General features: G+C 52.6%; 1 protein-coding gene across 4 annotated transcripts in view; it reads right to left on the bottom strand.

The window, feature by feature from the left end:
* Positions 1–23077, bottom strand: part of LOC144733389 (3',5'-cyclic-AMP phosphodiesterase 4C-like) — a 125798-nt gene that overhangs the window by 24414 nt on the left and 78307 nt on the right. For 2 of the 4 annotated variants that reach the window (XM_078615289.1, XM_078615288.1), the window contains exons 3-5: positions 12507–12543; positions 11207–11277; positions 9725–9774 (exon numbers count right to left, since the gene is read on the bottom strand). In XM_078615289.1, the coding sequence (XP_078471415.1) occupies positions 9725–9774; positions 11207–11277; positions 12507–12543 (158 nt within the window). Of the gene's footprint in view, positions 1–2308; positions 2837–9724; positions 9775–11206; positions 11278–12506; positions 12544–23077 lie in introns of those variants that run through there. The other 2 variants (XM_078615291.1, XM_078615290.1) reach the window with 2 other exon arrangements.

Below are 23077 nucleotides of genomic sequence, written 5' to 3'. Positions count from 1 at the left end.
TTCATCACTCATCCACATGAGTGTGCAGTGGACAAAGTCGACCTGACATGCATCCCCGGGGTCTCTATCGGAGACTTTGAGCTGGAAGTTGCTGACCTGAAGGCATCAGACATGTGGATGAGTAAGTTCAAGTCACTTAATCGAGAGTTGGAAAGTCTTGCGCGACAGCGAGCAGAGCTGGCGAGGGAACACAAGTGGACAGAAATGAAAAATCTTCAACCTGAAGACCAGCTGATTCTTAAAACTTGGAACGAGCTTCCTGTGACATACCACACAATGCAGCGTGTGAGTATTGCCGTATTGACCATGTTTGGCTCTACATATGCATGTGAGCAGTCATTCTCGCATATGAGGAACATTAAGACCAACCTACGCTCACGTTTAACTGATGGAAGCCTCAACGCCTGCATGAAGCTCAACCTCACCACGTATGAACCAGACTACAAGGCCATCAGCAAAACCATGCAGCACCAGAAGTCGCATTAAAAGTAAGACATATTTAATTTATTATACGTAAAAAATACTATATGGCTCTCAATGAAATATATTTAGAAATATTTGGCTTTTATGGCTCTCCCAGTCAAAAAGGTACCCGACCCCTGGTCTAGGCTCTGGACCAACACAAACCCCCTGTGCGTGTACTGTATACCCTGTCCGACTAATGTATGAGAATGTGTATACAGTGCCAGATACAGTTATGAGTTCTCGCTTAACGCATTCTCGCTATAAAAACGTGGTTATTCTCTCAGGGAACGCTTTTCGCACAAGACGGAACGGCTAAGCAGAATGGGAATTCTGGGTATACGCACGTAATGATACGGAACTTAGAGTTGGCAAAGGTGACCAAAAGTAAACATGGGGAAAAGATTGCACACTAACCTCACTTTCTTAAACGCGCGGTTTTAGGATGTGAAGAGTTTAACCAATCGACCCGAGCACACGGTCACGGAGTGTTTACGTTCATTCGCAGCGAATTAACCGCGTGGTTCCCGTCGATTTCCACAAGAAGCTGGCGTGGACGCTCAGCGAGAGAATCGGCAGCACGGGTTAAACGGCCTCAACTTTACCAACCCCAAGCACACTCCTGCAAAGCAAGTGTGACGAAGCTGGTTGTGAGTGCCCGCTCAATCATTCGCTTTGGTTGTGAGACCCGCTAAATCATTCGCTCAATCACACAAGTCAATATAGACAACGAACAAAGACTCCCCCCACCTTTATAGCCTGAACAGACTGTTTGGGGCAAGTGCTGTTAGCGAGCACCTATGAAGACCGGCACGGCACACGAGGGGGGTGGGTGACCAGCACCACACCTGGCCGCCTTTGCCTCCCACGGAAGACGCACAAGCGTGCCGCCACACATGCCCCAGCGCACCTTCAGCATGAATGCAACTGCTACAATTCTCAGGTAAAAAAAATCCCCAAACATCAATCATCCCCCTTCTGGTGGCCCTGCTGGTTCCGGTACTCGCAGCGTGAAGTAAGATCCTCGCCTTCACGCTCCCACGCTTGGTGCTCGACTCTCGTTGTGCCAACGCTTGGGCAGCCCTGGCGATTTGGTCTCCCCTGACCCTGTGGCTGCCAATGCAGGGAAGGCCTCCCCCTGTGCGCGGCCACACCACCAACTGTGCTGGACACCTTGAGCAGTAGGACTCAACTAGTCTACAATGCGCGCACGTTTGTTAAACTTCCTAAGTGCCCCCCACAGGCTTTACTTCTCTCGTGCTCGGACCAAGAGGCCAATTCCACCGATGCCACAAAGCCTCGCAAAGTTCAAAGCTAATATCAAACGTACTTTTTTGAGACCCGCGTTACGGGGTGTTACTGCGCTGGCATTGGTGCGTGCAAACACAAATAACACCTCGACTCGTTTCTCAAGAGCACTTCCCGAAAAGGAGAATGCACAGATAACGGGTCGACGTTGTGCTTGAATCTTTTTTTCAATCTGCTCGACCTGCTAGAAACACCCTCCTGCAGTGCACACAGTCTCTCCCCAAAGACGTTACTACTTAACTGGGCATTCAGACCCCCTACAAGCTTTTCTCTCCTTCCCTTTCCTGCTGCCTCCCTCCCGTCTGCCTTCCCTTGTCTGTTTCTGTGCTCCGAGACCCCCGCTGCGGTATGAGTGCACTCCGCACGCACGCACTACGGCAGCGGCGTCGGTGTTTTTGTTGTACCGGACCGCCAGTAAGGACCCTGGGAGTTTAACCCGGAATCTCCTTAGTGGCGCCATCTCGTTGCCCCAAGAGGACACTTAGCTCCAGCATGCAGGACGCGAGTCGCCCGCCCGCTCATCCATGAGCATCGTCACCTCTGAGACGCATGCCGAGTCCACGCGGCCACCGTGTCCTGCTGGGCCCGGTACTCCCGGCTTCTCTCTCCTTGGGACTCGTCAGGATGTCAATCCACGCAGACTTTTTGTTGCCACCGATTAGTTTCTGTGTTTATTCCAATACAGGCTCCTTCACGTTTAAGGTCCATCCACGCACGCTACGAAAACACTAATTGTTTTCAGGCTTATGTGGTTTAAACTATGATAGAATGCTACTCTCAGGTTAAAAAGTCTACTTGAAATTGAAGAGCTAGATAATTTAACTTTTTATGTTTTAAAATTATATGTAACACTTAAAAAACCTACAATATATATTTTTCTACACGAACAGGACACAGCAGAATATCGTCTTTTCGGTACGACAGGATACTGCATACTACATGCGGCACCGCAGCGATACTGAACACAGGACACAGACGGAGAGAGAGCAGCATGCGTGCGCGCAGCTGGCGAGCGAGAGCGGCGGAGCGCGCAAGGCTGGGCGAGCTCGACACAGGAAGCGTGACGTCCCGTGCTCACGCACGAAACACGTCAATCGGCCTCTGAGTCAAATCGCGGAGTGGCCGCGCTCACTCATTGCTCACCACTGCCTTTTGCTGTGCATCTCCGCACAGCGCTACGCGCTACAACAATGCTCGGGCGTACACGACAGCAACCCGACAGCAACCACCCCCCTTCCCACTCTGAGTTCAGTCAACCACAGCTTAAACCGAACACAGCCCCACTTCGACAGAAATTGCCTGCTAAGAAATTAGCTGCTGAGCCTGCACAGCACTTGAATGGAAGACTGCCAAGGGATAACAGTTGCTATCGGTTTGGCGCCGTGAGGTGGCCAAGAGATGGTGGCAGTACAACAATGGATGATTTAACGTACCTGAGTGTTGCCCCCTTTAGATGTGTGGGATTTCACCGAGTACTTCATTCCTCCCACAGGTGGAACACTCATGAATGGAATTGGTCAAACATTCCAATGTGGGACAGTCCTCGAACAGTCTTCAGGCTCCCAGAAGGGTGCTCTGGATAAGGACATTACTAATGTTCTCACTATTTAGCATGCATGTACACACACTCTATATTACTATGTGAAGTATTTACAGACTGTGTGAGCACGTGTAGCATGACAGAGTTAACACACTGGCTTTCATACTTTGGCTTTCCCAGTCAATCTTGATTGGTAATAGATATTTTGGTCATGTGGCGATGCCCACATTTTTGCGGTGCAATCCTCCACCAGCCGACAAAAAATAATTTTAATCTGATTGGCTTTTCCTGTGATACCATGACACCTGTTAAAGAACCCAGGTCAGGTGACATGGTTATTCTGGCTTTCTGGTTTCATGATCTATTGACGCTTGACGCAGTTTCCAGTGAAACTTCGCGTATCGAATTGCTAAGCTTGGTTGCAAGAACTGCTCTTCAACTTACAGGGAGCTTAAATAATACCAAGTTGCACTTTGTAAAATGCTTACATCTGACAATTTGTTGGGCTGTGTCGGGTGGTGGAGGATTACAGGACAAAATAATCAGCCAGGCCACTGTGGGATAACCCTAAAATGTATTATGAATAATTTGTGTGTGTGTGTGTTTTCATCTCTCATCTCACTCTATTCAACTTCACATGCACTTCCGCACCAATCTGCTGTAGGAAAAGAACCAAGGTGACCTCTGCACAGCAGGGGTCTCTCCTTCTCTGCTGCTGCTCCTGTCCATGAGGTTTGGAAGTCCCTCGACCAACTGTCTGTGGTGCCCCTCTGCGAGTCCAGGCCTAAGGCCTTCCCACTTCCCCCTCTGTAACCGATGACTGTCTTAGCTAAAACGACATGCACAGAGTATGTGCGCGAACACAGACGTAAGAATGTACGCGTCTACGTTGAACTTCTTTTGCACCGTACGTAGCCAACGATGATAATCAGAGGTGCGCGACGCGCCTGCTCTCTCCCTGCGATGGATGCGGGGGTCTCGCCGCTTCAAACGAGGTCTAGGGGTTTGGTTGCATGGGCCCCTGGGGACTGTCATGCGCACATGGACAGGCCTCTACCAGCTCTCAGATGGAAGCAGTCCGGATCTCTCCCTGAACTAAAATCTCCTTTATGAAGGCAGGTTAATTAAAAACAGAAATTGATCTGGCAATTTGTTGTTGAAGTCGTATATGTTATTAATATTATTAAAAAGCAATAGAACGAAAATAAGTCTCGGATCAAGTATACTAGATGCTAAACACAACGCGCTGGCTTTCGCAGCCAGTATCATGATTCATACTTAATTTTTTTGGGGTCAGATTTGTTACATGGCCTAACCCACAATTTGCACAGACTCCTCATCTTACAAAAGCTACTCTCATTCTCATCTCAGAGGCGTGGGGAAATGAGAACTGGCAGTAACGAAGGCACTCATTCTCGGCTTTGTGTATCCCAGGAAGGCTCAGATTCTGAGAACAAAAGAACAAACAGGAGGCGAATCTGGGTAAAAAATCCGAGTGCGGTGGTCAGCTCTCAAGCAAATATGTCAGCGCTGCCCACGTTTGCGCGGGCGCTCACACATTCGCGCGCGTGCGGTTCATCCGCCAGCTCGGAAGTGGGGAGTTCTGCAGCGCTGATAACCAACCGCGAATACGAGGCACCCTTACACGTACACTCACACGCCAACACAGCCACTGACTGCAACACACTGTACATTCACACAAATACTAACTCCCCCCCCACCCCTTTTCTACAGCCGTACAGTGCTGTTAGCGAGGACTTATTAAAACCGGAATCGTGCAACAGGGGGTGGTGGGGTATGGCAAGCACCATGCCCAGCTGCTTTTGTCTCCCCAGTGCACCAGGTACTACTCATATAAGGCTCAGCTTGAGCAAGGAAAGGTCCAGGGCCAGGTCAGATAATCGTCGCTGATGGAGTCCGTGGTCAGGAAGTGAACTCCGATTGTCAGGTTTTTTTTAGCGCAGTTCGCTAAACCACTCATCCAACACCCCAAACTCTATCACAAACCAGGGTGGTTCAAAAAGATTTTTGTTGCAATACCGGTGACCGCAATAAGAAAACGGTAAACACACGGATTCCGGTAAACACCCGGATTCCGGGTTGCCGCACGTACAGCACTGTCCATTGCACTGGTGCGGCAGTGAGCGGCACACTGCACCGGTGCGGCAGTGAGCGGCACACTGCACCGGTGCGGTGGTGGGCGGGACACCGCAGAATCACTCACGCCTAGCCAAACACAACACCCTGGACACAGAACAACAATTCCGTTGAGCTGTATGGAGACTGTATAGTCAAGAACCGTGCTCAATTATCTTGGTCCCCAATACCATTTCAGGAGGTACCCATTTGTAGGCTGAGTTGGCCTTGGGACCAATTTCAGAAACAATCCCAGAGCAACAACACAGTGCCACCGGATCCTTTATCACTCGCCACTGACGTTAGCCGTGACTGGTTCTTAGTGCAGTGCGCTAACCACTATGCCACCACTCCACCGCTTACGCCACTTAACCTGGTGTGTTTGTGTCTCACGCATCCCAGTGCGTGTGATTACGGTGTGTGCGCGAGTCTGCGTGCGTGTTCGAGACGTCACGTGCGAGGCTCATGTTCACACGCCCTGGCGGTGGTGACTCCGAGGTGGCCTACACGAGGGTCACAGTCAGGTGTAGATATCAGCCAGGAATCAAACTCATGTTTCCTGGACCACCAACCACTAAGCCTGCAATCTCCCGAGCCGAATTCCATAAACACGCAGACATGGCACGCGTGGCCACCGTCACGCTACCGCCGCTTCTGTCTGCAAGGGGCGCTGTCGCATCTCCAGGCGACAACCACAATTGTTGGTTTTAAGTTAATTTTGATTTGTTCCATGGATGCTCTCGTTCAGCCGGTTGCCAGCTACCCAGTACACGCAACCTGGCCATCGACTCACAGTGCTCAGCCCACTCACACTGCTGCCGGGGGGGCGGGCTGGGGGTAAGGCCGGGCTGGGGGGCTGGGTGCTTTGAGAAACTTCCCCACATCCATAAGAGGTGTTTTTGGGTGACATCGCGTGACTATAAATGTGTCGTTAATCCCCCCACCACCCGACACAGTCGATCAGTAAGGTTTGTCACGTAAAGAAAACGTGCCAATGAGCAACTACTTCAGCAGACCGGTGTGCTGGAGAGGAAACGGACAAAGTTTACAATTTTAGTACCGTGACGTTTTGCCGGTAATTACGACCGGCCACGTCGTTTCAACTTCTGCGCCGGGAGATGGAATGGAGTCGGCGACCCCTGGAGTGTGAGTCCGGTACGTTGAGCGAAGTGCCAGGGTTGTGGGAGCTCGTGACGCAGGGACGACGGCGTAAATAACTCGCGTGCAGGTCCAGCTGGAGTGAAAACGTCTCACAGGCCGGGCCAGAAGCGTTTACGCATGCGCCTCGTTCCTTCGTGTGCGTGTGTGAATCCATTTATTCCCGTTTTACGTTCTCCGAGAGGAAACATTTACGCTATTGACCGTGGCGACCGAGGAGAGAGCGGAGCGGGTGCGGAGGTCTCGCGGCACACGGAGACGTACGTGGAGACTGTCGTGACTCGGGGGCGTTAGGGGCTCACGTGTCTCCACACGGGAGAGCAGCCTCTGGCGACCCGAGAGGCAGTGGCAGAGCATCACATTCAACATCGGCGCGAGGCTGGGACTGGGAGGTTCGGTGCCAATGTGGCCACGCATACGGTGAGAGCAGAGTCATCAGTGTTTTCAATTCACTGGATACACCAGTGCTCTCTGCTTCCGCAATCAAGGCTCGGTCTCAAAACCCCCAGTCAACCATCGGAAACATATCCGGTCGCATCCTTCGCAAGGCGAGTGCCGACCAGGCTCAGCCCTGCCGAGCGTCTGGGACGTGCGTTGAGATTGAGCGCGTGCAGGGCGACTGCCACTGTTACCCACAGGGTGGTGGAGTGGGTGGCAACACTCGCACCTCACACTGAAAAGCACCTGGGTTTGATCCCTGACTTGGGTGCCGTTGTGTGTGCGGAGTTTGAATATTCTCCCCACTGTTCTGTGTGGGTTTCCTTCCGGTTCTCCGGTTTCCTCCTCCCATAGCTAAACACACATCCCAATATTGACAAAATTGCTCAGCAACATCGTCCACCCTCACCTACTGCAAAAACTTGGCAGGACTCTTCTGAAAACAAATCTCGAGACTCAAGGTGAGGCTTTCCCAGGTAAACAAACATAAATAAAAATACTCATAAGAGCGCACTGAAGAGCCGTAGGTCGCCACGAGTTGCCATGCCAAACCAAGTGACGTTTAGGATGCCTATCATCCGGTGAAAATGCCCACGATACAGAGCCGAGTGCGTAACACACACTGTATTCCCGTCAGGACTCCACGTGAAGACACGAGCCTCAAAGAGCAGATCCGATGAAGCAGATGCATGCAATAAAACCTTTATATCCAGGCAAGAGCCCACCGAGTCCCTCTCTCTCTCAAGGAAGAGGTGGCTTTAGAAGCCACAGCAAGCGGCCGGGTGAGCGTCGCGGTGGGATTCCGAGCGAATGCTCCCGAGCTGTGTCGCCACCGCCCCCTAACGTCCGAAGGGGGCGCAGAGACTCCCGGGGCAACGACGCCTCGCGGCCGTCCCCCCATCCCCTCCGGACCCCCCCACCTCCACGGCTGCCGGACCCTCCCCCTCGGGGGTCGACCGAGTGCGTCACAACACCGCGCGTGCGTCACAACACCGCACGGGGCCGGTGACTGTGCCCACCGGTGACGTCGCACGCGACCACACACGTCCGGTCACCGTGCGTGTCAGGTCACTGTGCGTGTCAGGTCACTGTGTGTGTCACTGTGTGTGTCAGGTCACTGTGCATGTCGGGTCACTGTGCTTGTCACTGTGTGTGTCGGGTCACTGTGTGTGTCACTGTGTGTGTCGGGTCACTGTGTGTGTCAGGTCACTGTGTGTGTCACTGTGTGTGTCACTGTGTGTGTCAGGTCACTGTGTGTGTCAAATGATGAGCAGCGAGGGTGAGCGTGTGTGTGTGCATGTGTGTGTGTAGCTGTGTGTCTCTGGGTTGTGAGGGTGTGTGAATGAGTGTGTGTGGCTGTGTGTCTGTGGGTTGTGAGGGTGTGTGAATGAGTGTGTGTGGCTGTGTGTATCTGGGTTGTGAGGGTTGTGTGAATGAGTGTGTGTAGCTGTGTGTCTCTGGGTTGTGAGGGTGTGTGAATGAGTGTGTGTGTAGCTGTGTGTCTGTGGGTTGTGAGGGTGTGTGAATGAGTGTGTGTGGCTGTGTGTATCTGGGTTGTGAGGGTTGTGTGAATGAGTGTGTGTAGCTGTGTGTCTCTGGGTTGTGAGGGTGTGTGAATGAGTGTGTGTGTAGCTGTGTGTCTGTGGGTTGTGAGGGTGTGTGAATGAGTGTGTGTGGCTGTGTGTATCTGGGTTGTGAGGGTTGTGTGAATGAGTGTGTGTAGCTGTGTGTCTCTGGGTTGTGAGGGTGTGTGAATGAGTGTGTGTGTAGCTGTGTGTCTGTGGGTTGTGAGGGTGTGTGAATGAGTGTGTGTGGCTGTGTGTATCTGGGTTGTGAGGGTTGTGTGAATGAGTGTGTGTAGCTGTGTGTCTCTGGGTTGTGAGGGTGTGTGAATGAGTGTGTGTGTAGCTGTGTGTCTGTGGGTTGTGAGGGTGTGTGAATGAGTGTGTGTGGCTGTGTGTATCTGGGTTGTGAGGGTTGTGTGAATGAGTGTGTGTAGCTGTGTGTCTCTGGGTTGTGAGGGTGTGTGAATGAGTGTGTGTGTAGCTGTGTGTCTGTGGGTTGTGAGGGTGTGTGAATGAGTGTGTGTGGCTGTGTGTATCTGGGTTGTGAGGGTTGTGTGAATGAGTGTGTGTAGCTGTGTGTCTCTGGGTTGTGAGGGTGTGTGAATGAGTGTGTGTGTAGCTGTGTGTCTCTGGGTTGTGATGGTGTGTGAATGAGTGTGTGTGTAGCTGTGTGTCTGTGGGTTGTGAGGGTGTGTGAATGAGTGTGTGTGGCTGTGTGTATCTGGGTTGTGAGGGTTGTGTCAATGAGTGTGTGTAGCTGTGTGTCTCTGGGTTGTGAGGGTGTGTGAATGAGTGTGTGTAGCTGTGTGTCTCTGGGTTGTGAGGGTGTGTGAATGAGTGTGTGTGGCTGGGTTCATGTGCAAAAATGCAGCAAATTGACACAGCAGGGAACACAGCTGGTGCATCTGTGTGCCATCTCAGTCAGCCAACACACAGCACTTGGGTATGTACCGCGACCTCCTGTCAACGAGCCTTCGACACTTCACGTGGCCTCAAAGTGCACCTGGCCTGGCACAGGCGCCGTGGTGATGTCACCATCGCTTAGTGGCGATTGGCGGGTGTTGGTATTGGTCTCTGCGTTGCGTTGTATGAGTGAGTAGCTGTGCTTTGTTATTACCGGAAGGGGCTGCCCGGGGATAGGAGGTCTGATTCCCAGCTGGAGACCGGCTGTCGCCCAGCAGATGGAGTGGGGAGAGAGGGAGACACAAACGTTCGGTCAACAACGCGGCACTCGACACGATGGGGTGGTCAGCGTCTCCGCTGGAGCTGCTCCCCTGGCCCTCGGCACTGCTGCCGTTAACCCCGCCCGGGGCACCGCAGGTGCGCACCGCACCCACACAACGCTGCCAACTTCTGCCCCATCTCGAACTTCGCTTCCCTTGGGAAATCTTCGACAGGATCATCATCTCCCACCTCTCCGAGCACCTCTCTCTTTTACCTTTAAACTTCAGTTCCCATTGTATTACGATTATTATTATTATTACAGCGCTTGCTTACCCAGAAAAAAACTCACCGAGTCTCAATACTCTTATTCAGGAGGGTCCTGCCGAGTCATTGCAGTCGGGGGCGATGCTGCTGCGTGTCATCCTAATTGAGTAATTTGCAGATAACTTTTCAGCAGTTACATTGGTATTGGCCATACTTGGCTTCACCGAAAGACCAAAATAAGTGTGATTATTTAAGCCAGGGGTGGGGTACCTTTTTACTGCCAAGGGCCATTTGGATATTTATAACATCATTCGCGTGCCATACAAAATTACATTTATGTTGCTATGAAAAAAGCTCCAAGATTGATTGAATTTCGAGTCGTGCGGTTGCCTTGGCAGCGCAAGATGAAATGATTTTGCGGGCCTTATATGGCCCGCGGGCCGGACGTTCCCTACCCCTAAATAAGCTATGGGTAGAACCCGGAAAACCTGGAGGAAGCCCATGCAGAACAGGGGGAGAACATAGAAACACACACACAGGAAGATGACTAAGTCAGGAATGGAATCCAGGAGCTTCTCGCTGTGATTCGCGAGCGCCACCACTGTTGCCATCCCGGTCCCAGTATTGGGCACCGTGAGAAGCCGAGTTCGGTAAGGAAGTGAGGTGGGCGTAGGCAGCGCATCTCCCATCGTCGCATCCCGTGGAATTTGGAATTTATTTTTAACTTCACCCCAGTTATTTTATGAGCGCGTCCACAGCGTCCACGCAACAAGCAAAAAGCAACCGCTGCAGTCGGAATGACGCGGCGGCCAGGGAAGGAACAGCGAGCGAGAGAGGGAGGGACCACAAATGTTTATTTATATTTTTTGCTCGCATTTTTGTTGCGACTCGCGACTGGCCCACGGCTCTCGTGCACTTCCACCGAGAAAGAGCGTCCAACGGCGGTGGCGGCGCGTGACTGGTCACCGGCGCGGGCGCGATGCCACGAGGAGGCCGGCTCCTTCCAGCAGAGTGCTCGGGACTCTGCGTCTGGGAGGCTTGTCATTCAATTTGGGAGCAAACGTTAAAAGTGCCGTCCTTGTCTCTCAAGGTCGTCCCCAGGTTCAGATGAGATGTGGAGGGATGGAGGGGCAGAGAGGACTGGGAGGAGGGGAAGGGTAGTGACACTCACCGGCTGGGTGCTCCCTGCAGGTTTGTGAGGGCCGAGAAGTTGTTGCGGACGCTGCGCAGGCTGGCCAGCACCTGGATCACCACCACCGTCATAAAAACACATTGTTTACTGCATCGCCATCACCATCACACCGTAGTTTCTCTTCCATCGCCACGAGCAGTCATGCTTCTCACCGCCAGCGGTGACGCTCACCATCACCGCCGTTCTCTCACCACTTATAGCCGCGTTGTCGTCGAGCGCATCAACAGCGCTGTTACTCGGTGTCATCAACCGCGAGGTCCTCAACCTCTAACGTCACTACCGTCACCTGCATCGCTACAAAACTCCGGCATCACGCGATTGCATCGTCATCACCGACGACGGTCAATCGATCGTCGTTCAAAACGTTGGCCTCGTCTTCAGGGTCACAGGTCGACTCTGCGGTCGTCTGCCCCGCACGCCGGGACTCTGACCGCGCGGCCGGCCTCGCCCCAAGCCACCGAGCCTCAGTTGTTGGAAAAGCGTTCGGTCCGAGACCGCGGCGTCGCGAGCGGGCGTCCGCTCCCACGCAACGGGTCGCACGCGCGTATGCCTCGGCATGCCCTCCGTCTCCAACATCCAGGGTTTGATTTTTGGCTACGTTCACCGAAACGCACCGCGGCCGTTTTGTGGTCACGGCACAGCCGGGTTTGCGCGACACTTTGATTTTTTCGCAGCCAGCATAAGACCCCGTGCGCCCCCCCTCCACCCGGCACACACAAACGTATGAAATTACAATGAACATTTCAATGGAACAATTGCGATAGCAACCAGGTGACAGCCAATCTAAACGTGGGTGGGCGAGTCAAGAGTCTAGGACGTGAACCCAGGGGCTGAGCTGTGAGAGCGGTGCACGGAGCGCTCGTGGGGGATCGTTCGGGGCAGTGATGCGGCGGGCCCAACGGCAGCGCGTTTGACGCTCTTTGCAGAGGGTCGTGGTTTAATTCTGGCAGGCCACCCTGGTTGACACTGCGAGGTTGCATTAGCCGCCAAGTACCACAAGCCGAATGCTTCGCAGTGGACATCAAAGATCCCAGGCATCACGGTTAAAATTTTCCAGGAAAAAAATTGCTCAGTTGGGATCACAGACAGAGCAGCAACATCGCGCCCCTCCTACTGTGAAACGAGTGCAGGCTGCGTCGGTAAAACACAGCCGCAGCACCTCGCCGTGTGACGATCACCCTGCGCCTACAGGGACGATGGTGCGGAGAACCAACCGCACTCAGTTATTGCCTGGGCCTCACGCGGGACGACCACGCAGGTTGTGCCACACTGCACTCACCTGGGCAAACGGGGTGACGATGAGATCGTCGCCATGCCTACACACGCGCACACACACACGAAGGGTTCCTACGTTAGCCGGATCACAATGTCGGAAGCCACCACCACCACGTCTTGTGAAGTTTGTTATGTATAAGCATCGGCATTCAGAGTTGAAGGTGCATCTCATTTCCTTCCGTGCAGAGAATGAGTGTTACCCCATCGTGCAGGTGTGGGGTTTTCTCCGGGCACTCCGGTTTCCTCCCACGTGTATAAACACTTTTTAATGCCCGTGGTTTCTCATGCCTCCGTGCAACAACTTTGCACGTCACAAATTGTGTGGCGTTTTGCTACGTTATATAAAACAACCAAAACAATGATACTAATATTTTAAGGACCCTTTTGGCAGTATCAATATATTCAATTATAAAAAAGGCTTTACCCTTTCTGGCATAAATACAGGAAGAGATAAGATATTCAAACACCAGACAGACACCTACTACAAGGCATCAACAGTCTGTAACAACCACATCGACTCGTGGTAAAGAATGCAAACAAAATGCTTTGATGCGTTCACAATCTTTGCTGTCCTCTCTCTGTTCCTCCTTCTCCGAGTGCTCAATCCGCACTTTCGCTCCCCCCTTCACTGGATCAAACTTCCCCCCCCCTCTAGATTAAGCAGTCACCTTCACTCTCTCGTTTCCGCTCCTCACTCAAAACTCACTTCTTGTTCCCTGGCTCACCCCACGACCCCCCTTAATCTCCCCCCCTCGTAACCACCATCGTCACTGTTTCCTCTTCATGTTCTCATTACATGGCTCCCACTCATTCCCCATTCAGTCAATCCATTCATCATCATTTACTGTCATCAATTTCGCTTTCACCGAATTCACGCATCACAGATTCGCCCCCATTGTTTTCTCTCGTGATTTATTCACCTCATCTACCCGATTACATTCACATGTACCATTCTCAATTCTCCGTAAGGCTCCTTTGATAAGGCGCTATACAAATGACGTTAGGATAAGACGAGATTTTCTAGCACTGTCCTTCAAACTGATTGGCCTACACCAGACAGCCGCTTTGTTGGTTTTGTCGCACCGCCACGAGTCCTATAGGCCGAAGGTTGCCAAAAGGTGAACAGTACAAGGACAATGCAAACGCCAATGCATTAACAGCTCGGGGTAAACACTGACATCGATGGGACCTTTTTACCAGTATCCAGATATTGAATGATAAAAAGGCTTCATCCTTTCTGGCGTACATCTTAACACCTCCTGCATTTATTTCAGAAAGGTTAAAACCTTTTTTTTTGTCATTATTAAATCATATTCATATCCGCGTGACTTCCAAGCCTCACGCATGCTCACTCAACACAGGTGGTATCACGCGAGCCCCGCACCGGAGCCTGGAGGCACAGCGCGGGCACTCCGAGTGCTTCCCTGCGTTGACCGAGGGGAGGACAACCGTGCGGGAGGCATGGCGTCAGGAGGGGTGGCCAGGTCACAGCTTGAGTGCGGAGCCGCAAGCAGGGGGCGCCGCAGAATATTATTGCCACGAGCGGCCGTGTGGGACTGAAAGCCTCGCTCTGTGAGGAGACGCGTGCCCCCCAAATGGGGAAGCAGAACAACACGACGTGGAAAACCAGCGTTGTACACTCGGCCAAAATCACGCAAATAACTTGGTTATCAAATTGGTTACGAAGATTAAAATATCACGTATGAAAGAAGATGAAGTAGAGATTCATGTATTCATCAGTAACATTATTAATATTTATATGATAAGTCCAACTGCCCATTAAAACTCAAGTTAACAGGCCGATTTTATTTAAGCAGTCGAGAACTCAGGAGACCAGGATAGAGCCTCGTTTGCAAGAGTGACCCGGTCACTACTACAAGACACGGAGTGGGAATCGTCTTGAAACGTGGCAGGGATACAATACCGTCACACACAACAACAACCGCCATTCGCCACTAAGTGGCGGTGACGTCACCACGACGCTTGTGCCAGGCCATGTGCACCTTGAGGCCATGTGAAGTGTCGAACGCCCGCTGGCAGGAGGTCATGGGGCAGACCCAGCAGGTGCCACGGGTCGACTGACCGAGATGACCGAGATGACTGGCTGATGCACCACCTGTGCCCCCTACTGTGCCAACTTGCTGTGCTTTAGCCACCCGGCGCTCCGCTCGTTGTTGTGAGCGTCGCTCCTCCGCCCTCCGTTGTTGTTGGAGGGCGACTGCCTCCAACTGCCCAGTAGCGTCCTTCACGAGCCTCCTCCACAGAGGCCGATCTTGACACCGCTGGTACCAGTCATCGGCAAGTCCACTCAGCTCCACGTCCTCCTGTACCACATCACTCCATCTCTTCTTTAGCCCGTGCCGCGCCCGTTTAGCCCCCTCGATCCGGCCGAACAAAAGCTGGTTAGGCATGCGGTGGCTGGGCATGTGGGCTACATGACCCAGCCAACGCAGCCTTGCCTGCCAGAGGAGCTCACCGATGGGACTTTGCCCAGATCTTTCAAGAATTTGTGAGCTCCTCACACAATCCAGCCTGGTTTAACCCAGGATGGATCGTAGGCAGGCCAGCCTAAATGTTTCCAACCGGCGAAGATGCTCCATTAGGGGGGTCCACGTTTCGCAAGCGTAGAGAAGGGAGGGAATGACCGTGGCCGAGAAGACCTGAAGCTTCGTGCGGAGCGACAGACCAGGTAGCTTCCACAAAGCGTTACGCAACCGATGAAAAGATATTGCCTCTCGACTGATTCGGAGTGAGACCTCTGCTGTTAAACTGGAGCCGGTCATAAGCACACTGCCCAGGTATGGGAAACTCTCCACTCTCTCCACAACTGCCCCATCACCGATTGGGAGTTGTGGGGGTGGAGTGTCCGATGGTACAAAATACCCAGGTAGGTGCTTAGTTTTGGTGGGGCTGATGGTAAGGCCCCACCTCTTAGTGGCACGCTCCAGTCTCAGCAGCGTCTCCAACTCCTCTTCTGAATGAGCAGCTATTACCAAATCATCGGCATACATAACGTGGTTGACTAATAGGGAGCCATCCCTTGATCGCACCCGGGCGTCGATCAGCCTCCCATTATATCTGTACCAAACTGAAATTCCCCCAGTACAGCTATTGAAGGCTTCACGAACTACGCGGTCAAAATAGATGTTAAATAATGTGGGAGCCAGAGGACATCCCTGCCGCACCCCAAGTTCACACACACACACGCACACGCGCACACACACGCACACACACACACGCACACACACGCACGCACACACACGCACACACGCACACACACACACGCGCACGCACCCACACGCACGCGTACACGCACGCACACACACACGCACGCACACGCACGCAAGGGGAGCATCGCGGGCCGGGGAATCATGCGGCACCAGGACACCGCTCAGGCGCACACAAACACAAAGAAACAGACCCCCCCCCCCCCCCCGGTATAGCCTTAATAGACCGTAGGGGCAAGTGCTTTTAGCGAGTAGCACCGATGAACCGCCTTTGTCTGCCTAGAGGCGATGTTTACACATTACACCAGGTACTCAATTGAGGCCGAGTCGACCTAGGGGAGGCCCAGGACAGTTAACATATTCGCAAATGTTAGTGGTCGTGAGCGGGAATTGAACTCGGGTCGCCGTGTGAGTAGCGCAGCACGCTAACACACACTTGCATGCGCGCGCACACACACACACACACCGGCCGTGCCGATTCCCGGCAGCGCAGCACGCGGGCTGCCCGGGCACACAGTCCGGCCACACCGGTCCCCACCCACTGCACCCTGCTGTGGCTGCACGAACCTTGGGGTCTGAGCTGCATTTGGACTTGTACACATGGTCAGCAAATCCACCCCGGCGGGCAGGCATCAAAGCATTGATGTTACTCAGTTGAGATCACATCAGAACATGAGGGAGGTTACGAATGAGATGGAGCCCATTCGGTCTATCGGATCATTAGGGCAGGAAGTCGCAGGCCAGCTGGAGGCAGCCAGGAACCGGCGCCTGTCAATAGGGGGGTTACACCCTTATAAATAATCTCAATGGAATCATTTGCGGGTAGTTTTTTCTAAATTGGCAATTATGGATCATGACGTTGGCACACAAAGACCTACTCCCGTAAAAGTGTCACGACATCTGTAAGTGTCCACTGTGAAGCGGACGGTGCGTAGACTCGCGGGATTAATTAGGGCACCAGCTGGATTCAAATCGCCAATCTCTGCAATGAGCGGCGAACGTGCCACAGCTGGGCCAAGTTACCTCAGCGTGGTAGAGGGCGGCTCTGTCAAAGACAGCTCAGCATCATGATTATTATTATTCATTACTGCATCTTTTATGAAGGTGCAACTTCCCCGCACGTTAATTTGTTTCTCTTCATATGTTGCTCACCGTCCCACGTTAAACTTTGCCATGCCATCGTTTCTGCTTTGCAACAAATGTGCACAAACGCTGAGCCATGCGACTAAAATGAACTTCCCTGTCTTTAACGATTGCAGAAGATGCGAGGAGGCCCAGGGTCCCACCCCGCCTTCCCTTGTAGCCTGGCAGCCGAGCCCAAGAAGCCTGGCAGGGGATCTAGACACAAGAGTTTTCTGCTCGGCCTTCGAATTAAAAAAATAAAATATGCGCGATATGCTTTTGCCTCCTGATGACGATTTCTTGTGTTGTAATCGAAACGTCGTAGTTTTTTGTTATTTTTTTGTTATTTTCTTTGAACCTATCTACGTGACTTTACCGAAAGACCCAAAGAATATTTTAGCGGAGTAAACAGTGTAAGCATGAAAGATAAGAAGAGAATCACGAAGGCGAATATGTTATGTACCCTTGGAAACAGAGCACCGTCTAGTTCTGTGGTTAAAACAGCTCGACACAAACAGAAGCACAACGAGTGCAGGTCAGGTTACCCACACAATGAATGACCTTATTGTGCTTGTTCCACGAGTGGAAGAAAAAAAAATAACAACTTCAATAGAGGGCTTTTGTCAAATTGGGAGCTCCCTTTAGCAGGGCCGAGTGCTGCCCAGTTTGCAGAGCGTTGCAGCCCACGTTGCGTGCAACATTCCTCACGACAGGACAACGGCACCATTTGACTTGAACCCGGCTCTTACCTCCGCAGCGTGTACACATGCACAAAGATCCACCGTATAGCCTTAACAGACTGTAGGGAAAAGTGCTGTTGACGATAATCGTCACTGGTGTTGACGCACGCACACACAAACCTTTACAACACCAAACTCGAGCAGCGATCCATTTCCAAAATCAACAAAATCCCATCATTGTTTAGTTTCATTCCCAATGGAATGCACGCACGTACACCAGACACTCGCCAACGCACGCCCATATACACGAATGCACGCAACCACACGCTCATGCGCAAACACGACAGAGACATGAGTTTCGTGACTTCGTGCAAGAGACGTAACCCAGTAAACATGGGACGTTGAGCCAACGGTTCCGACAACACGCCAACGTTGGCCCAATATTGGCGTGTTGATTGGGAACTCACTACTGCACTGCACGCAGAACATAAATGCAGGGGCAGGACTGTATACAAGTAAAACTCATGGAATGGTTGTGCTTAGTCATTGCAAATTAATCACCTTCAGCATCACAAGCGCGGTCTATCCACTGCCTTCCCATGTCGTCGCAATCCCTCACGGTCCAGTGCCGCTACAATCCATCTCCCTCCCGCGCATGAACTAATCCATCTCCTTCCTCAGCATGAACTCATCCATCTCTCCTGCGCATGAACCCATGCATCTTCCTCCCCGAGCATGAACCCGTCCATCTTTCTCCTGCACGTGAACCCATCCACCTCCCTCCCTGCTCATGAACCCATCTACCTCCCTCCCTGCTCGTGAACCCATGAGCCCGTCTCCTCATCGCTCTGTCTCCACACTGGATCCAGCTCCGCTGGGCACCGGGGACTCGTGGTTTAGGCGTGTCACTCATAGGGGGCTTAGGCGTGTCGCTGGCCAAGATTAATTCGAGAATCTATTGAAATTGATAGCTACAGGTTTAGATTGCTGCTTGGAAGCGTATTATAAGTAATATATTGTTTAATTGCATGCCTATACAGGTCACCATACGTCAATGCTGATTAACCGTGAGAAGATAATAACCAGTACTGCGATGTTTGGGCCGAAAAACGGGCGAATGTACATGCAAGATGTACATAAATAATGTAAATTATGTTGATTAACTCTGACAAACCCAAACAATAGATGTCCATTATAATTTAAATGAATTCATTAACTCTCCCCCTCTGGCCTTCGCACTTGATTGGCTAACAAGTGATGACATCACATTTATTTATCTTTTTAAGACTGAAACAGGAGAAGGATTCTCCACAACTCTGGCCGTCACCTGATGATGCTGGTTGTAATTACCGGAGAAACGTCACAGTGCTCGAATTGTAAACGTTGTGGGTTTACTCTCCAACATACAACTGGTGTGCTGAAGTAGTAACTAATTGGCATGTTTTATTTACGTGATAAACCTTACTAATTGGCTGTGTCAGGTGGTGGTGGGTTTAATGACACATTTATATTTACACGCTCTACATGGGTCAAACAAGGCCCTCAAAAACCTCGCAGAGCAGCTGTCAAACAAGGCCCTCAAAAATCGCATAGAGCAGTGGTCAAACAAGGCCCTCAATAACCTCATTGAGCAACGGTCCAACAAGGCCCTCAAATAACCTCGTAGAGCAGCGGTCCAACAAGGCCCTCAATAACCTCGTAGAGCAGCGATCCAACAAGGCCCTCAATAACCTCGTAGAGCAGCGATCAAACAAGGCCCTCAATAACCTCGTAGAGCAACGGTCCAACAAGGCCCTCAAATAACCTCGTAGAGCAGCGGTCCAACAAGGCCCTCAATAACCTCGTAGAGCAGCGATCCAACAAGGCCCTCAATAACCTCGTAGAGCAGCGGTCAAACAAGGCCCTCAATAACCTCATAGAGCAGCTGTCAAACAAGGCCCTCAAAAACCTCATAGAGCAGCGGTCAAACGAGGCCCTCAAATAACCTCGTAGAGCAGCGGTCAAACAAGGCCCTCAAATAACCTCGTAGAGTAGCTGTCAAACAAGGCCCTCAATAACCTCGTAGAGCAGCTGTCAAACAAGGCCCTCAAAAACCTCATAGAGCAGCGGTCAAACAAGGCCCTCAAATAACCTCGTAGAGCAGCAGTCAAACACGGTGAGATTCTTCCGTTCTATAAAGGCCGAGAAGAAGAAAACATTGAGAGGAGTTTTCGACGAGATGGCAGATGCATACGAGCCACCGGATGATGCTCATCGCCGATTTGTTCAACGCCAGCGAGCACCCGAGGAGTCGCCGGTGGCATACAGGGGTGCGGTATTGGAGTTGGCCATGGCCGCATACCCGGAGACGGAGCCTGACCTGCTCGAACCTCTCATCTTGGGTAAGATGCTCGAGCTGTCCCGGGATTTGGGGATTCCTATGCCGGTGTGTGGCCACGAAAAGCTGACATCCCGGGCGGCCGCTAAATGTCTGGATGCCCAGTTCAACCTGCGCCGTTGGAAGCAAGTCACGGCATGGACGGGGGGGCCCATCGTCGAAGGAGGTGCCGTGGGTTGGGATCCCAAGAAGGCGGTGTACGTTCCTGACGGGGGAGGCCCGCAGGAGCTGACAGCCGCCTCCGCTCAGTGGTCGGCCCGCAGTAGGCCGGGGCCGCGATCTGCGCCGCCGACACGGGAGTGTCGGGACGGGGGGCCTGCGGCGCGGCGCAACGACGTCGACTGCTTCCGCTGCGATCGTAAGGGCCATTACGCCAGGGACTGCTGGGCCCGTGTCCCAGGTCCGCCCCAGCAGGAGGCCTCGACACCGGACGCGCCGCGGAAGGATCCTCCAGGACAGGCAAGTCGGTGCGCACCAGATACCCGGCAAGGCTTGACACCTCACTCATCACCGTTGTCGTGCGATCCGGGTGTTGTTAATAACGGGAGGCCATTGACTGGGCCATGTCGCTCGGTAACGCAGTGGCGTAAATTGGCACAGCGGGTCGTCACGGCCGCTACTGGTTCGTCCACTGTACCTGGTTCTATACAAGGGGTGGACGTGCGTATTTTAGTGGATTCCGGAGCGTCCGCAACCATTATATCGGATGTAATTTTCCATCTGTTGGGCATCCCACCAGAGGCCGTGCATCCGGTTTACGATTCCTGCGTCGCTGCGAACGGGGGTAACATGGGCATTGTGGGCCAGGTGGACGCTAAAATATCTATCGGGGGAGTGTCGGCCTCGGGAATTGTGTTAATTTCGAGGTCCCTTGCAGTTCCTTGTTTGTTGGGAACTGATTTTCTGGCCAAGATGCCCATTCTAATCAGAATGAATGAAAACTGCATTGAATTACCGGGTGGGCGTAAAATTACATTTCTGCCGTCGCCCTGGGGGCGGCCTGCTCCGGTCGCCCAGGTGCAGGCGCTGTCCGAGGTATCTGTTGACATTCCACCTGGCTCACAGATGCTTATCCCTTTGCGATATCGGAAGCCTGTGCCTGGTCGTCAAGGTGCAATTGGGGTTTTGTTGTCTCCGTCCGCCACCATAACGGGCGGATCGGCGCTCGTCGGGGCGCAAACTATTGTTCGGCCGGACCAGCAGCCGTTTCTGCAGGTGCTTAATGCAAGTACCGAAAATGTGTGTGTGCCGGCTGGTACGGTTGTGGCAAATGCCACTACGGCGTTTACGGCACAGGATTGTCGGGGCAGCCAGGTCATGGTTGGTGGTGTTTCAGGCCCTGGGGCCGCAGATAATTGCTGGATCGCCGAATTGTGTGGGGAAAATCCTTCCCTCTCCGAGGAACAACGTTGCGCGCTTCGTAAATTATTATTGAGTTATTCTGATGTGTTTAGCTCCGACGATTTGGACTTGGGACGCACCTCGTTGCTTTACCATCATATTGACACAGGGGACGCTGCCCCTATTCGGTTAAACTCGCATCGGATGAGTCCGGCGGAGCGAGATCAGGTTCGAGGGGCAGTGGATGACATGTTGGCTGCGGACATAATATCTCCATCTAACAGCCCATGGGGCGCGCCTGTTGTTTTGGTTAAAAAGAAAGACGGCAAATTGCGATTTTGTGTGGATTTTCGGAAATTAAATAAAGTGTCTGTGGCGGATGCGTACCCCCTGCCGCGTATGGACGACTCCCTCGATGCCTTGTCGGGGGCGAAGTTCTTTTCGACGCTAGATCTCTCTTTGGGATTCTGGCAGCTTCCCCTTGACGAGCCCTCGCAGGAGAAGACTGCTTTCCGTACGCCGCAGGGGTTATTCCAATTTAATTGTCTTCCGATGGGGTTGAATGCTGCTCCTGCCACATTTCAAAGGTTGATGGAGCTAGTATTAACGGGGTTGCAGTGGGAGACATGTCTGATATATTTAGACGATATTATTGTCTTCAGCCGCACATTTGATGAGCATTTACTGCGGTTGGAGGCTGTGTTCGCCAGGATGCGTTCCGCTAATTTGAAATTTAAGCCTAAGAAATGTCACCTACTGCAACGGTCCGTGCGCTATTTGGGGCATATCGTCAGTGCGGACGAGGTGGCCACGGATCCAGACAAGACAGCGTGCGTCCGTGACTGGCCAACCCCGGCCACGGTGGGGGATGTACGTCGGTTTTTGGGTTTGCCTGATATTATCGGAGGTTTGTTCCGAATTTTGCGACGATCGCGAGGCCCTTGCACCTCCTTACGGGTAAAGGACGGAAATTTGCTTGGGGACCACCAGAAGAGGCGGCGTTTCAGGGCCTGCGCGATCGATTGGCTACGGCGCCGACGTTGGATTATCCTGATTTTGATCACCCCTTCATTCTGGATACGGACGCGAGTGACACGGGCATTGGGGCCGTGTTGTCGCAGTCCAAAGGTGGTGTGGAGCGCGTGGTGGCGTACGGTAGCCGGGTATTGTCTCCTGCAGAAACCCGCTACTGTGTCACTCGCAGGGAACTTTTGGCTATTGTTTTCTTTCTCCGCCAATTTCGCCCGTATCTCTACGGTCGTTCGTTTATTGTACGCACGGATCATGCGGCCTTGCAGTATGCTCTCAAGATGGACCAACCATCCGGACAGTTGGCGCGGTGGTTGTACACGCTGCAAGAATTTTCCTTCCAAATTCATCATCGGAAGGGGGTGCGTCACGCGAATGCGGACGCGCTTTCTAGGTTGCCGCAGCGATCCCCTTGCGCGTGCGCGTCTGGGACGCATAGATGTGCGCCGATTCAACAATCCTCTCAGCCTGTTGCGTTGGCGGTCGAGGTGCCTGAAGCTCCAGGGGAGCCGGGACCGGCTGATGGGATTTTGAATCTTCCAAGGGCTGTGTGGATTCGGGAACAAATGTTGGACGATTCATTGGTAACTTTACGGAATCGGCCTGCGAAGAAGAGTGGGGGACCGGGTACCGGGGGATATGCCGGAAACCGCTCTCCGCGATGGTCTGCTGATGTGGAGAGAAGGGTTACAGGAACGCTGGCGTCTGGTTGTACCGGCATCCTTGCGGTACGAATTGATTAGGACTCTGCATTGCGACACGCTTTTACATCTGGGGGTGCAGAAGACCCTATTGACAT

This window comes from Lampetra planeri, chromosome 46 (genome assembly GCF_965212315.1).
Source record: "Lampetra planeri chromosome 46, kcLamPlan1.2.h2, whole genome shotgun sequence".
NCBI classification, from domain to species: Eukaryota; Metazoa; Chordata; class Hyperoartia; order Petromyzontiformes; family Petromyzontidae; genus Lampetra; species Lampetra planeri.
The sequence above is the reverse complement of the archived record's forward strand: the minus strand, read 5'-3'. Positions and strand labels throughout refer to the sequence as shown.